Source organism: Oreochromis aureus, linkage group 15, assembly GCF_013358895.1.
Source record: "Oreochromis aureus strain Israel breed Guangdong linkage group 15, ZZ_aureus, whole genome shotgun sequence".
Lineage (NCBI taxonomy): Eukaryota > Metazoa > Chordata > Actinopteri > Cichliformes > Cichlidae > Oreochromis > Oreochromis aureus.
This window is the reverse complement of record NC_052956.1, coordinates 17,815,090-17,832,518: the sequence shown is the minus strand read 5'-3', so window position 1 is coordinate 17,832,518 and position 17,429 is coordinate 17,815,090. Positions and strand designations below refer to the sequence as shown.

General features: G+C 38.4%; 1 protein-coding gene across 1 annotated transcript; it reads left to right on the top strand.

The window, feature by feature from the left end:
* On the top strand, nucleotides 1–17,316 carry rab10 (RAB10, member RAS oncogene family). The gene is made up of 6 exons (XM_031728586.2): nucleotides 1–724; nucleotides 7,449–7,509; nucleotides 10,986–11,124; nucleotides 13,756–13,845; nucleotides 15,253–15,354; nucleotides 16,208–17,316. The coding sequence occupies exons 1-6, from the start codon at nucleotides 598–600 to the stop codon at nucleotides 16,292–16,294; spliced, it is 606 nt and encodes a 201-aa protein (XP_031584446.1). The 5' UTR covers nucleotides 1–597; the 3' UTR covers nucleotides 16,295–17,316.
* The last annotated feature ends 113 nt before the right edge of the window (nucleotides 17,317–17,429 follow it).

The following is a 17,429-nucleotide window of genomic DNA, read 5'->3' as shown; positions in this document are numbered from 1 at the left end:
CTAGGGTGTCGCCGCGGTGGCTCCCATTCGAAGGCGACGGCGGTCGTCTATATTTCGGTCTAATCTCTACAGAAAAAAAAGCGAAATTACTTGGAACAGACAGCAGATTCGGCGCACTTTCATGTCGTGATTTTTCCCAGTTTCTTCTCGGTCGAGCTTGTCCCAGGGCTCTGGAATGACGGGGTGTGCCGAGAATTTGAATTAGCTCGCCGTTAGTTTGAAGAAAGAGTGAATCGGGGTAGAGTGCGAGAGAGGAGCCATTTTGTCCCGACTGTGTGGGAGAAAAGAAAGAGTGAAAAAGAGGTATCACACAGAAGGAGATCCTGTTTTTGCTCTCATGCTGTAAGGGGGGGTACCACGATCTGGGTTTGGGAATCTAGAACTTCTAGGACGACTCTATAGGCACATTATTTTGGGTGGTGTTTAGCCAACTAGCTTGCCAAAGCTAATCAACAAATCCACAGTTTGTTAACTGTTAACAGCCAAGAGGACAGTTGTTGGTCAGGTTGGCCAAGGAGCTGGCTTTAGACTTCACATAGGCATACTCTAGGGTATCGGTTTTTGTATCTATCGGGGTGAACACAAACTGATTCTTCAATGGCGAAGAAGACGTACGACTTGCTGTTCAAGCTGCTTCTGATCGGCGACTCGGGCGTGGGGAAGACCTGTGTGCTGTTCCGCTTCTCTGACGACGCCTTCAACACAACCTTCATCTCCACCATAGGTAAGAAGATCACGGGCGTTGTAACAGGTGATTTCGTTGACCCTTCTGCATCCGCCGGAGGTAGTGTGACAGCTGTGAGGCTCGCCTGGTTGTACCCTGCAGCTGGAGGCTGTATGCAGGACGGATTTGTTGGTGGCTAGTGTGCTATGAGCATGCAGCAGCTCTCTCTAAGGCCTGTACAGGTTAGCTGGGAAGCTAGTTGTGCAGCCTTTATGAGCTCTTACTAAACCATCACTTGCACATTATTTTCACATGATTGCGACTTTAATAACAAAACGCTATCATTATTTCTTGGTTTGGTTTAACTGGGCAGCAATGATTACAGCCCGTTAAGTCTCCAAATTTGCTGTCAGTTTACTTGACCCAGAGGCTAAGAAGCTAGCAAGGCTAGTAGCACCACAGGGCCGTGCTGCACTAGAAAAAAATCGCCTGTCTATTTAAGTGACAGGTGTTTACTTCTCAGTATCAGCCTATATAGGTTGATTGCACAGTCCTTGTCAGGAATTACACCCTAAAGGCAACAAATGTATGAGTGTTTTGATTTGAAGCAACAAGAAATGCTTGATTGTAAAAGCAAAATTTTACTTGATTATCACAAGTTGAAGGTGTGATTATTCACGGGTTCGTGGTTTCATGGGTATCAGAATCAGAAAGACTTTATTTATCCCCAAGCGGCAATTAAGATACAACAGAGCAGCATGACGTTGAAGATAAGGACAGGATTCATGCTTCAGATTGTTGTCACCGCTAATAGTAATGGAGGTGAAGCTGTTTAATCAACTTGGACATTCTCGTATTGGGAACTTGATTATGTCATGTAAGAATTTGACGTTTTAGGTGAAAACTCTGACTATAGTGAATCTAACTGTATAAAAGCAGCTGAAAATTGCATTTTCTTTTTAAAATTAGAAGTGCTTATAGTTTGTATTCTAAATACTTGAGTAAATATACTTATTTACTTTGCTCAAGTGCTCCAGTGAGAACCATAAAGAATTCATCATGATGGCATCATCACCCCCCCCCCATCCGTCCTGTTCACGCATGCGCCAAACATCACGCTCACATGAGTCAAGTGTCAAACTATGTCAAGTCCCTGCATGGCCCAAGTAAAGGCTCCATTTACTCCTGTTGCTTAAGATTAGTGATGAGTAATAATGTAATATAAAACGTGCTTTGCTCGACTGCAATGTGCTGGTGTTATGTGCTCGATTCATGGACTGAGCTTTCATCTGAAGCCGTGCTCTTTGTCGCTATATAGCCGAAAGCACACAACTGTAAAGGGAAAATGTATTCTCACTGGCATCCAGGCTAGATTAGATTTGTTCAGCTAGAGCACTGACCTGTCACTCTGTTGTAAATCTTCATGTCACATGTACTCGTTTTATTGTTTTTGTCATTCCTTTAGTTTTGCTTTGACTTGCAGGGTGTTTGTTTTATTACACCCCATGTTGTTTCTCAGCATGCAGTCAGTTAGAACAAGATTTAGGCCTATGTGTTTTATTTGAGTCAAAGCCACCATATCAGATCTGTGTCACTTAAGGGAAGAAATGTGTAGTGTTAGTTGGATGAAGGGGAAAAAGTGGTCCAGACTAACAGGTTCTTCAGCACGTAGAGACCGGTAGTGACCTTTGCTCCTTGCATAGGTGCTTTCCTGGCAAGATGGGTAGTAAGTCAGTACTTTTATGTTTTTAAATCAGCTACCGGTGCTTTATTTGCTTTCTTAAATATATTCTATATACTCTGTGTACTCTCCTCCATGTGAAGCAGCTGAGGATAATGTGTTAAAATGGTGCTGGAGGTATTCACACCTTAAACTCAAGGGATTTTCCTCCAAATTAAAAAAAAAAAAAAAAAAAAGGTATCATCAAAACTAAAAATCAATAGGGTTGGAATGAAAGTACCTTTCAGTTTATTTATGTGGTGTTTCTTTTACTCAAGCATAAAATACATATTTGTTTATCAAATGGCCATAACTAAATGGGAATGTAAATACAGACTTGATGCTTTAACTGTGTGCAGATGTAGTCATCGCCCTTAAAGATCCCTTTTGAGGCAGGAAACCCTGAAACATACCCAGTTTCTGTGTAGTTCATAAAAACAGAGTAGTGTTATCTGGCACAGCTTCACCTACTTCCAAGGTGCATGGATAAGAACAAAAAGTCAGAATGTGTTGTCCCTCATGAAGGTCAAAGTTCACAAGCCAAAATGCATCAGTCAGATAATAAAGTAGTTCTGTATATTGCAAGTGTTGCTGGAGCTTTAACCTCTCTGTGTAATTACATGGGAACAAACTATGTTGGTTATGAAGGTATTTAAAGTATCAACGTGATCAGTCACAAGTGCTTGAAAAGAAAGTGTTGACAACACTGACTGTGGTCAGTTTAGTTTAGGAAGTGATCGTTTTAGAGTGTTCAGTTTGTTATGATCTGTCAACTTGAAACTTAAGAGGAAATACTTGAAAATCAAAGAACAGAGTCCTCTATAAAACTGCAGCATAGTTCGTGGGCTTGAAAGCTCCTGGCTCGTCTCTTGTCTTTGTTCTACATCTGTATTCAAAACAAAGCCGCATGCAGTGTGATAAGCTGTACAAATTGTATGTAGAACATGTCATCTTTCTCCAGTCACGTAATCTGTACGTAGAGTGGTGTATATGGTTATCAAAGCAAATCTGTAAAACTATACTTTTAAGATTATTTCAATCAGTACAGTTGATAATGTTCTAGCGAATCGTATAATTACAAGATACCAATAACTTGTATGTAAAGGTTAAATACATACTGGATACTGTAAAAATTACTGTATTTTTAAGGTTAGAAACCCAAACATTGTTAAAAAGAAGCTGGGTTTTTTTTTGTTTTTTTTTTTTAAAAAGTTGCAGACAAAATGGGGGGGGATAAATCAATGCTAAGACAGTTAAAAGAAGACAACAGTAGATAGATACCTTTGTTTTTATTTATTATTTTAAATAATCTTGTCTTGTCTATGGTGATACATCAAAACTGAGCAGTATAAATGTCTCTGGAATATATATCTATGTAGGCACATTTATACATATCTAATCCAACACAGACTTGCAAATGTTTAAAGAGTAGGTGTGTAACCAAAACAGTGGTTCAGTCTGTGCCTCGGGTTTTATAAGGAATGTATGAACAACAAGGAAAACACAATCACTTGAACATGAACAAAAATTAGACTGTATTTGCAATTCACTCATCACCTGAACAATCTGTACTGCTTTCACCAGACTAGTATGCTTCATCAGTTTCACATGGATATCACAGTACAGGAAGCCACAATATTAAATTGTGGATGTTTGTATATGATTTCAATCTCATTTTCAGAACTGTCATGCCTCTAGTCAAGAGGCTAGGTTTGAACATGAAAATGGGGTCCAATGAAACCACTAGCATGTGACAACCCTGCCACAACTGTACAGTCACCTAAGAGTGGTTTGAGGTTGGGGATGAGCTTATCAAGCAGAAATAGTTTTCAGTATTCACTAGAAACTGTCAGTCTCTTGTTCAGTACCAGTGCCACTGTGGCAGACCTGACATGCTAGCTTTACCTGGTGGCTTATGCGCCGCACCTAATTTTTGAAAAAGTTTTACACAATTTTTTCCTTTTTTTTTTCTGCTTGTACAATATCATCTATTCTCACTGCGCCACACATACTTTACCAGCCTGATCTGTGGTTGTCAGTAGTGCATTCTTCTATTTTTGTTGTTTAAGTGGTTGGTGGGAGACAACTTTACATTGGATCCACAGCTTATATCCTACCAGACAGTGGTCAAAAACTATTGAAGGATCTATTCACCAGGATGTTACTCTCTAGTTTTGAACTTAGCGTTTTGAAGCTTCAGTGTTAGTGTTTTGGCTGCCACCATGTTGTTCTTCTGGAGCCAGGAGTTAAGTTAGTTTGATAGCTCAGTTACCTAACATATCAGCTAATGCCTAGCAAGCTTGGTTGGAAAGCTACATGTGTTAACTGTACCTGTGCAACAGCTCATTAGCACAAAGAAACAAGCTAATTAAATACTAGAATTTGACTTCTCGCAATCTTCGAAAAATAGTGATGTTTATTCTTTTTTTAAACCGTATCACTACATTAAGCAACAGATAAAATGGCCTTTAATTTGATATAATGCTTACAAGATATGAGATAAGGTTGACAAAAGCTTTTCCAGAGTAGCTTTATATATAACATTCCAGAGAAGCCATAAAATTTCTCTCGGTTACATTTAGGAAATCCTCCACTAAAGGGGCCAGATTTACTAGTTAATAAACACCTAAACTAAAAAGCTGAAAGGAACAAAACTCCCAACGGCAGAAGCAGGACATGAAACGGGAATGTGTTCTTCCTCTGACACAGGACTCATACCATTGGAGACACAGATTCACAGCTGTTTCTCAAAATACCCCCACTGGAAACCCCCCCTGCTCTCTTCCATCACTCATTGCTGCTTCCAGTCCGTCTCTCAGCCCCTCCCTTACACATTACGCTTATTAAGTGAGTGAATATGCATAGTATCGACTGAAATCTTTTTCCATTTGATGAATTTTGCGCGGAAACTGGCAGAAGCAGACAGTGGCTTTCATACTTGTGGAAGGAATGGTTCCTCTGGTATTGAGAAAGAAAGCCGACCATAAACCGCTTGCGTCCAGCTCAACAGTCACATCTCATGGAAAGTGTCATTCTTTACAGGATAGGTATAACTGTTTTTCCACTGATTGAATAAATGATCCGTGATTGCACAATGCGCATAACTTGTTTCTTTCTCTTTTTTTCCCCTTCACAGAGTAAAAAGAGTGAACTTCTGTGTTTACTCTCCTCACTAGTAACACGTCATCCCTGTTGAGGCTGACTTTAAGAGCTTAACTTTTGTTGTGTAGAAAAAGCTCCCTCTTTTACCAGCGTTAAATGCTAGCCTTTCTTTCTGTCCAACTGTATCTTTCTCTCCTTGGGATGTGCATAATATTTCATGACTCAGGTTTTGGCAGGCAGTTTCCTCATTATTCTATAAACTTGCCCCACCTAGAGCACAGCTGTTTCTTGGACTTTTTAACCAACCACAACGTCTGACCAAGAGCAGTACTGACAGCTCAGTATTTAGTAGGAAAACACCACTTGTTGGCTAAAAATGAAACTGATGAATCACCTACCCTTCACATTTAAAGTGTAAGAGGATATTAATCTAGTGTGTTTTACTTTCAAGTGGGAAGTTGATGGTTGAATTGCCTTCTTATGTTTTCTAGCTTTTCCAAAGAGAGAAGTTATTGGTTTGAGTCAAAAAATCCCCTACTGTTATTTAGTTCATTATGGTTTTGAAATGCAGAAATCCTACATATGCCCAGGTGAGGTGTTTAACAGTTACCGTAATATCATGAGTCATTGGCTGTTTGTTGTAGTACAGATTTAAAAGGACATAAATAGGTTAAACTAAGCGAAAGAAAAACATGAGGGAAGTTGGCCCCCTGTTTAATAAGTAACCCCTCTACCCTTAACTGTAGCTCTACACCCTTTTTCCCAAATGATAAAATTCAAATTCCATTGAATGTGAAAAATAAGCTTCAGTAACTTTCCACTGCTTGACAGTTATTTGTAAATCTTGAAAACATCGACATTGGAAAGATTGCACACTGCAGCACCACAAAACTTCTCCCCCGAGTTCAATCTCCAACCAAAAAGGAAAAAAACAACCTTAGGCTGAAACCTCAGATATTACAAAAACACTTAAAGTACTAGTTTAAAAAAAATCTTATTTCAGACCACCTCAGTTTTACAGTTGTGAGAGTAGTGCCTGAGAGGATGTGAGGGTCCTCCTGGGTTCAAGTGACGTAAATTTGATAATCAAAGCAAAAATATGGTTCAGTTTTTACTTAACTATGGACTCTGGTAGCAGTGCATTCATCTTATATTTTAGTTTTTAATGGTGAATGGCAAATATCCTGTAGGTGTTAGTAGTAGTAGCCAAAAGGTGACAATTAAACAAACAAAACAGAAAATATAATGTTTTAAGATGAGAAATGGTACCAGTAAGTACAGTTATTCCACATACTGTTAAAGCAATATGATGAGCCTGTGTTTGCTTACTTATCATAAATTTATAGAAATTTTCTGTTTCTATTTTATAATGCAAAATGTAAAAAAAACAACCCTGGTGACTGTCCTTTGAGGGGAAGCCCGAAACCTTTTTGGGGTGCACCAGAGTACAAGTTCAGTATTTACTGGCTCATACGGTCTAGTGCGCTTTAGTCGTAGTAGCTTTTATTTTTCAACCTTGTAAGGACCAAATGCACTACAAGGTGCAACCTATATATACATTGTCAAAATGTTTATTATATCTATTTAAAAAAAAAATACTCACAACTGTCTGAAAACAAGTATAATTTTGACCTCAGTGACCCGGTTTGTGTGCACCCGTTGTTGCCCAGCTGCTGATCACAGCTGTCTGCTGAGAATGACACTGCAGAATCAGGAAGAGATAATGCTATTGTTTCTATGATGGCAACAGTTGTCAGACACGTCCCATTTCTCTCTGCTGAATGTGTTTTTGTGACCATTGCTCAACCGCTGTCGTTGATTTATCTGTTTCTGACCTTCACTTTCTCTTTGTCACAGTGCTGGAGCCATTTATCCATTCATCTCTCTTCTTATTCACGATGGCTGATGTTCTACAAGTGATGGATATTGTTTAAGCTGACATGTTTGTTTTTTGTTTTGCAGGAATAGACTTCAAGATCAAAACTGTTGAATTACAAGGAAAGAAGATAAAACTACAGATCTGGTGAGTCAATTATAGATGTGAGTTTTTGTTTGCATGCCAGTGTTGTGCAGATGCGGAAAAAAACACACCAAGCTTGTGAGAATCGTGTTTCAGCGTTGCCTCTTTTGTGAATAGTTATGTCATGATGAAACATCTGTTTGACATACCTCCCTTAAGCACTGAAATATGCAGGAACAGGAAATGATCATCAGTCCATTAGGTCTGCTGTAGGGTTATTGTTGTCCATACCAGAAGAGTTATTATTTCTTCTTTCTTTTTTTTTCCCACATGAGTAGCGCCCATTGAGTAAGGCCCAAATGCTTAAGGAATGCATAAATCTTCATATTTTGGAGCCTTTAAGCGGTTAAGTTTGGCAATTGTAAAATTGATTAGATTTGAATTACAAATTGTCTCTAAGTGTTACAGAGAGAAACAGGATGAATTAAAAGAAAAAATGCATTTGTACAGCAGATTGTCCATAGTATAACAGTATTGATTTGTATTTGGTCTAATTCGTATGAGTCTTTAGGATGAAATCATTTGGGATTGGTTAAAAAAACAAATACTGTTCTGTTAATTTTCCTGTGGAATCCTTTTCTGACTTGGTATTTTAAAAGAAATCCCATAATTAGCTTAATTTGCAAATTTGAAGTTGTTGGTGAATCAAGTTCAAGTAATGAAGATAAAAAATGATTCATGTAAGAGAAAGGCATTATTTGTGCTTGTGTAATGAACAGAGGTGCAACTAAAGGTTTGGGTAGGCCAGTTGAGGCAGTCTTTTTGGGAATGACAGTTCAAGTAGAAATGAAATATAGTAACCAGAATAAAAAGATATGAGACATAAGCAGTTTGGTTTGAAGCTACAAGATGACAAGGAGCCAGTTATTTAAAGGTGACTGATAATGGTGAATGATATGGACATTTTTTTTTAATTTATTTATTTTTTTATAGTAACATTAAAAAGAAATTAATCAGAGCTTTGTGATGCATAACCTGAAGTAGAAAACATGATATCTACAAAGGTACAAATACATTTTAGCACGATACAAGAAGACAGTTTCTGGTCAAATCCTTTCAGGTCAATACAGAAACTGTAACGGATACTCTGCTTCTCTGAATACAGTCCGTTCATTCAAGGATAATCTTTTCATGTTATCTCACAGACAGACACCTGCACATCCACACCCACTGTTACTCTAGAAAACAAGCACAATGGACAAAAAGGTTATTTTGTGTAACTCAGCTTAGGTTCTTGGGATCTTGCAATTGGGAAATTTCTGAAGTTGAAATCTAGTGTCTGGAAATGTAAGTTAAACAGCTGAAATATTAAAAACAAACTATAATAAAAAAGCTCAAATAATTGAGGTAGTACAGAGAAATTTGATTTGTCACTGGAAGGTGAAAATCTAATTGAATAAAACAATAAATACAGTACTGAATAGGGGACAAACAATAGTGGGCAAATAATTAATAAAGAAGTTAATTACTGTCAAATTAATGATTGTACTTTGTATTCTTAAACTCAGTGGTCAAAGACATTGCTTTATTCATTGTCAGGATATGTTTTCATTTCTTGAGGAAAGCTTTTGCCCAAAGAAAGCATTAGAAGGACAATTGAAGAGTACAAATATGTCTTTCATTATTAAAATGCATCAATTTACTTTTTGGTATTTGGTTGTTAATAAGTGGATAGCGATGCGTGAGTATGAACTTATGAAAGATATCTTGCAAGACTTTAATAACTTGCACATGCATAAAATTTGTGTTTGCCTGCAGCCATGAATTTAATATGATTAACATCAGATCACGTGCATTTCAGTCTCAGATCAGATTTTCCCCTCATCCTGTCCAAGGACATTGTGTCTTGATTAACACTCGTATCTAGTTAAACAGCCTCTTTAAGTGTAGGTCTGATTTGCCTTTGGTGTGCCTGGTGCTCCTGGGCTTCCTCTCTTTCCCTTGTCAGCGGTGATAGATGGATGTTGGCAGAGTTTCCACAGAAAGCAAGAAGTGACTGCTGAGGCTGATGCTAGTGCAGACATGCGAGGAAACCTGCAGTGGATTTAAATGTATTTGTACCTGGGTCAACCAGCCTGCTATGGCTTTGCAGTTGTTGTTTTTTTTCCAAGCAGTGTTAAAATTAAATAACATTGTTCCTGCAGGCCTTAAAGCAGTATCTTTTTTTTTTCCTTTTTTCTTTTTTTTCTTTTTCTTTTTTGCCTCTGCGTAGAGTCTGAAGTGTGCATTAACTAAATATTTGATCATCTATGTCAGCCTCTGTTGGTGACCAAAAGAATAGCATCACAAAAGCAGGTTCACATGTCTGGCACTCCTTCTACTGAACTGTAACTGGGACAAATAATGAAGTGTTTACGGTTAAGAAGACTGACATAAATAAGTGGCACTAATTCATTTTTAATGCTACATAATAAAGTGATAATTATCTTTAATCACTTTATATGTGGGGCTTTCTTCAAATCGTATTCAACTAAATGGTTAAATATTCACTTGTTGTTTTGTTTGACTCTGCTGCGTTTATGAGCTGAGCAGCAAGCATACATTAAAATATTCCTTTAGCTTAAAACAGTGAAATTTATATTACTGGCTGATGTGGAATAACTTTTGCATCTTATGTTGATGAAACACAGCTGTTGCAGATGGTTTGCTAGATGAGAGGCTGCTTCTTCCTCACACTTGAACTTTTTTTAATGGTTTAAATTGCTGTCATGTTTTTAATCTAGTCTAGCTCATAATGCAGTAACCTCAATGGTTTGGATCATGCTGTTTCAGTTTTGCATTTAGGACCTTTACATTTGTATGGCAGCAATGAGGTATTCAACATTTTAGATAGCTGCTGTTCTAAATTGTAGGCATATCTACAAACTTTATGGCTGATTATTTTAACTTAATCACTAAGAAACTTCTCACACACACAGACGCATACATAGAGAGAGTCTGGTCTCAATGGTTCCCACAACAGACTGACTGATGTCACTGCAAAAATCATAATTACTGTTTTGGTCAAAATTGACATAACAATGAATTAACTTTTCAAATGTTATACAACTTTTATTTTTAGTTTTTTTTAGTTTTTATCAAAAAATTGCTCAAAGTGTCACTCTTCCTCTTAGGGTTCAGCTTCTCTTAACTAAGAGATTAATGTCTTAATTGTCTTTAATCATCTTATTTGCAGGGATTTTCTCAAATGAGCTTCCTCAGTCTAACAGCAACTCAAAGAATGAGTCTTAGTTGAGTTTGGACTCTTCAGAGTTATTTGCTTATTTACTCTTCTGTTTTGAACAAAGCATTTGTAGCTGATAAACGTGTGAAATCTCAGCGTATTATGAAGAAATTTAAGCAATCTTTTGGTCAAATTTTATTTCTGAAGCACCTTTCATGCAGGTCACTGCAGTTCAAAGACCAAATAAAAATGATAAAGCAAAGAATAATGCAAGCCCAAGAAAACGCATGCAAATAAAAACATCTGCTCTGTGCAGGGACACAGCAGGGCAGGAACGGTTCCACACCATCACCACCTCCTACTACAGAGGAGCCATGGGCATCATGCTGGTCTATGACATCACCAACGCCAAGAGCTTCGAAAACATCAGCAAATGGCTGCGCAACATTGATGAGGTGAGGCAAATAAACACCAACACAAAGTATCCAGACTCGGCACCCAGATCATCGGATGGTAACATTTTTATTTTTATGGAATGAATCGTTGACACTCATTTTGCATTTACTTGTTTTTGTCTTTGGGACAAAAACATGGCGATAAACACTTCACGGGAATGCGGCCAACATGACTAACGGGCTAGCTAAACTGTGTGCAGCGAGCTGTGGAACAGGAGTGTGTGACTAAAATGAATCAGATGAGCCAGATGTCTGTATGCATCTGTCTCACTGCAGAAGTAGTTGTACAGTTTTACCAAACAGTACCACAAACAGTCTGACACGACAAGGGCGGGTTTACTTGTTTCAGCCTGTTTTTAACATTATAAAAGTTGAGTAACAGTGAATACATTTAAGGTGAGACAGCTGTAACGTCTTGTTAAGACCATTGGCTGAATAAAAGTTGTCTGTATCTGCTGTGAAACCCCAAGCTGAGCATTGCCAATGCCATGTTGGTGTTTTGAAACCTGACATGCTGTTACTGAGGTCACAGAGAAGAGGAGCTGAGGGCTATTTTTCCTATAAACTTTTATGTAACCTGAAGTGCTGTTGGAACCACAGGAGTTTCCACCTGCTGGTATTAGAAAGACTGCAGTATTTCAGCAGTCTGGTTTTTCGGATCTTGATGTTGTGTCCGTCTTTTATGCCATCTATGGTTAACGGTCTGATTATGGCCTGACTCAGATGACGTAGGGTGTTGCTTTGTGCTGGGAACAAAAACTGGAATCGGGTGCTTGTTTTGTCATGTAGTGGTTTTTGTGGCGATCACAAGCTTACGCCTCATTCCCAGTGACCTTCTCACATGTTGTAATGTCTTTTTTTTCTTTTCTTTTCTAAGGAAATGGCCACAAGTAGCATAATGGACAGACTTTTGTTAACTACTAATGAAAATGGAGGCTCTTTGCCTTAATCATTTACAGAGGAGTTGTGTTGAGGATTATCATGGCCCGAAGAGGGGGTGATTATGGGAAGGTGGAGGGAGACTGTAACCTAAACTGTGCAAAAGCTTACAAAAAGAATAGTTTCTTAGAATATGAGTATTGTGAACATGTTGTTCGTATTTAAATTTTTTTTAAGTATCACATTGTGAGCCAAGACAAAGCCTGATCAGGTGCATCCAACTTTAATCCAGCCCCTTCAGGATCTTTTACAGTGGTGTTAAAATATTAGAATTTATTTTGTTTAAATTTCGCTTGTTTATTATTGAATCTGCAGTGCTGTGTTTTGTCAGTATAAACAGCATTCTTCTTGGGTCAGAAAAAGGACTTTGTTTGTGCATCTGTGTTTTATCAGAATAGATGAAGCCACAAAGATGAGACCTAATGTACACTGATCAGCCACAACATTAAAACCACTGACGTATGAATGGAGTTAAATATTCTGCTTGGATGTGGTTGTAACTTTGACACAAACCAAGCCAACTAAACATGGTTGTGGTTCTAAAGACATGCCCCCACAAGCCTCCCACGGGCACTTGCACTGCAAGACCTCTTCAGAAACCACACAAGAAACACGAGACAGCGCCACAGGTGATGATCCAGCCTACAAAGGCCAAAGATCCTAGACTGTTATATCATCTGTAGGGTGACACCTGATTGAGCCTGATCCACAGAGGTCCCACTGGCAAACCCAGAAGAACTAAAAGATACCAGTCAGAGTTCAACAGTGTCCACACCTTGCCACATCTTAACTATTTTTCTAGCAAAGAAAGTAACCAGTATTATGCAGCTGGTTTTAATGTTGTGGCTGCTTAGTATTTGAAATGTCAGGTTAGTTGGAGACAGAGGTCAGAGACTGTTGCAAAGTTCAGTGATTATAAGCCAAGCTGCAACATATGGTAACTTTGTCTTCTCAGTGTGCCTCCGCCCTTTCTTTTTTTTTTTTAGTGTCTCTTCCGCTGTCTTTAGTATTGAATACATCTTCTGTCTCACATGATCTCAGTAGTGATTATTGCATTACACGAGTAATCCTGAGGATTCATTCCAGATCAGATTAGACCTGAGAAGTTAATATGACTGTTTGGATATTGGATGTCTCGTGTTAGCTGTCTGCATTATTTTCTGGTGCAATAACACACTGTAGGTGTTTGAATTTAAGCCAAGTGGATTAGGTGAGACTGTGTCTCGTATAATTTTTCTCACCCTTGCCTTTAGAACCTTGAATTTGGTCAGAGGAAGGAAACGTGATGCATTTCCTGCCTGTAGTAGCTCTGCCTTTCTTATGCTGCATCTCTGTCTATAGAAGTTCATACACTACTAATAATATCTCAAACTTCAAAAGTGTTTTTAGAGACCACTTACGTTTTACTTGGTTTTCTCTGAGTATGTTCTGGACATGTGTCCTTTTGCAAAAATGAAATGCCCCTTATTCTGGAAAATAACTCATTTGTCCAGTCGCTCTACCTACCTACTGGTGGTAATTAGACACCACTAGAAATTGGTTCTTTTAGAAAGAGCCTGAATCATGGGCTCGATTGGCCAGCTTGGATTATCTAAGCAATAAATCCTTTAAAAAGCTTGATGTAGATGAAGTTTGACTGTTTGGCAAATGTGATCTAATAATCTCCTCATTTCTGTGTTTTATTTTTTTCAGCATGCAAATGAGGACGTTGAGAGAATGCTGCTAGGCAACAAGTGTGACATGGAGGACAAGAGGGTTGTACCAAAAGCCAAGGGAGAGCAGGTGAGGTGGTGCGGTCCTGTGCAGCTATGAAGGGCCATTCGTCAATGAGGTCCTGCGTCCTGATTGGTTAATTCGTTGCTGCAGCCTTGCACTTTGAGTTTGCAGCCACTCATAAAGTCTTCTGCAGTTAATTACGACTCATTTGTGCCTGTCTGACATTTCCATGAGGTTACTTTCTGCTGAATCACCAGTAAATAGGAGTTAAATGCCCTGCTAGAACAGGTGACAGTAGCTTTGTTTGTTTATTTACAGCTCAAATGTTCCACTAAATCTGTACCTCTGTACAGACCTGCTATTTGTCTTTCTGCACAAACTGAGCTTGTTTCCATTGTTTAACATTTTTAGTAATAATAACTAACAGTGGAGAGATGAACTAAAAGGAAAGAAATGAGATGCTTTATTTTCTCATGAACTGCAGTTAAGGTTCCCTTGTGGAAAGACAAAGAAACACAAACCTAGTTTTCTCGCAGTTCAAACGCCAAAGATTGACTTATTTGTACTAAGTAGATAAGTAAGCCATTGAAACTATTGTGAAATTTCGTTTAGCTTCCAAACATGAGACTAAAGCTGTAGGTAAATAAATATAATGTTCAGTTGCATTCATTCTTTAAACAGAAAATTGTTAATGAATATGAAGAAAAAAAAAAACAAGAAAAAAAAAAAACCCTCAATAGCCTGATGTACTTAGTATAACAGCTTTGTATCTACACTTATTTTAACTGCCGGTATGCCATCACTTCACTGGTGGGAAATCCATAAAATTGTAACTTTTTTCCAATAGAAAATAAATCTGTCCATGTGTCCATTGTTCTTAACTTCTTACTTTCTGACAGATACCACCTGTATCATGTAAAAGTCTGAAACTTTTAATAGCCACAATTAAACATTTTTAGACAGTAAAAATAAATAATTACAACCAAACTGTAACAAAATTGATCTAAAAGGAAAAATAAAATAAAAACTATAGCAGCTCAGGGGACACACGCTCAGAGTTAAACCCCCATTTTGCCTTTGTGAGCGGTACTTGGATGTCTGTTAGTTTGGCAGTTGGATATCGAGTTGATTTAGAGTTTAGTTTCTGGATTTAATGTTCAGAGTTCAGGCCAAGTTCATCCTTAACAGAGCTCTAATCGGCCAGAACGAGTGGAAACACCTGTGTGAGACTGCAGGGCCTTTAACAGATTTGGTTTAAAGTACCAAAGCAAACTGGTAGTGACAATATCAGCACACACACACACAGTTCCACTCAGGCAGGTGTGTGTGTGTGTGTGTGTGTGTGTGTGTGTGTGTGTGTGTGTGTGTGTGTGTGTGGTACTTGATCTCTGTTCTCCTCAGGAGATCAGCAGCTTTATTTTTGGACTGGACCACATGCACAGTTTCTGACTGGGTTTGCTTTCTTCCCCACAGATTGCGAGGGAGCACGGCATTAGGTTTTTTGAGACGAGCGCTAAGGCCAACATCAACATCGAGAAGGCTTTCCTCACGTTAGCAGAAGACATCCTCAGAAAGGTGTGTGCTCCATGTCTCATGTGGAACATGTGTTCAGTAATTTATTTATGTTTTTATTTTATTTTTTTTCTGCCGAGATGTCACCCAGTATTGAAACCTGGGTGGTTTGAACCCAAATATGACTATTATTATTTGTGAATACAGTGACGTTTATTTAAAATATGTGCGGCAGTGCTTTGTTTCTTCCCCCCTTTTTTCCCTTTTTTTTCTTTTTTTAATAATCCCAAGCCCCTAAAACTACTCACTCATAGCTGTCATTCTCACCCTTTCTTTATTCATACTGAAGCTAAATTTTGTTTGTTTGTGGAGTTTAAACAACAAACAATGTCTAGATTCCCACCTGTATATTAAGATTATCTGTAACCGGTGTCAGGGGAAACAAAGCCCAGCTATTTTAAGGCCTGGACCAGCTAAGATTTCAAAGAGCTGCTGTATTAATAAAGTTTAGGCTGTTTGAAGCCAGGAAAGAAAGCTGGCAAAAATGCTGACTGTGTAAGAGAACAGACTTATCAATTTCACAGGGGTTTTTTTTTTTTTTTTTTAGAAGACAGGGAAAAATCTGATGGATTATATTCCAGCATTTAATTAAATTAATGTTTCAAAGACAGTTTTGGCTTTTATCCCCCTTGAATGAAAGGCTGATCCTGATAGGTCTCAGTGTTTGTTTGATTTTTGGAAACTGGGGAAGCATCTGAACCAGGAAATGGTTAATGATGTCAGCCTTAGCAGGGAGCGATTGTGGACATAAACCAGAATGGTTGCTTCACATTTTTCCTGGTGCATATTTAATAAGATGTTTTTTGTGTGTGTGTGTCTGTGTGTTTGTTTTTTTGTTGTTGTTTTTCTTTGACAGACGCCTGTAAAAGAGCCCAACAGTGAAAACGTCGACATCAGCAGCGGAGGAGGAGTCACAGGCTGGAAGAGCAAGTGCTGCAGTTGAACAACTCCTCTGTTTCAGTCACACTAACGCACACAAACACACTCAGACACACACTCTCTCTCTCTCTCTCTCTCTCTCTCTCTCTCTCTCTCACTGCTAACTCTAACTTGCCCTCTAACCTGTCTCATGAGTTTTCTTGCACACTGACACTCTGTCTCTTTATCAGAATAAAAACAATAAACCACTTCATATGTCTAATCCCCTCGTTCCCACTTCTGCACCCAACTATGTTCCTCCACTCTGCATCTAATGATCATTTTTATTTCTGATAAAAAGAGAAATCCAGTCACGTTTCTTGTCATTTGTTTTAAAGTTTAAGTAAAAAAAAAAAAAAAAGGAAAAAAATGTGTGGAAAAGACAAGCTCATATTTTTAATATTTCCTTTGCACAGGCTCACCTGGTTGGACACCCTCACACCCCTCCCCCTTTAACCCCACCCATTCACAGCACTCACCTTCAGTCAGAGGAAATCAAAGTTAAAACGAGATAAAAAAGTAGGATTAACATTTTGTACATTTAGTGAGGTTTCTGTTGTCTAACCGTATTTGGTCATTTACAATTTGTTACCAAGTGACAGAGGCGTGGCTAGCTCCTTTTGTATGTGGGGGTTTATTTTGTCCTGTGCCTTATATGGAAGACAGGGGCGGGGCTGTGTGGTGGGCGGAGCCACATTCATTTAATGAAATTACAGTTTAATAATGTGTCGGTTCAGGCTCTCTTCATGAAGACACTGAACTGAAGCTGAAGCGTTTGAATTTCTCCTCCAGCCAAAAGAACGGCATTATACAGTATGTCCTGTTTGTTGATGTTTTATTTTATCTGTATGATTTATTTCACTTTTTATTTCTGTTTGTTTTTGTTTTGTTTTTCTTCCTGCATGCAGATTTCTTTGGGTTGGAAACGTTTCTGTAACATTGTGTAACTTTTGCCACTGGGTAACTGTGGGCGGGAGGTACAGAAATTTTCTTTGGAAATTCAAACAATTTTGCAGATCCATTAAAAAATAAGCTTGTTTAAGTTAACTTGTTTGTCCTCAATCATGTGCAGTGTCTAGTTTGATTTTTAAAACCAGTGTTCCCATCAGCCTGACACTCGAGGTGTGGGAAGTGTGTGTGACCTGAAGATAGCACCTCAA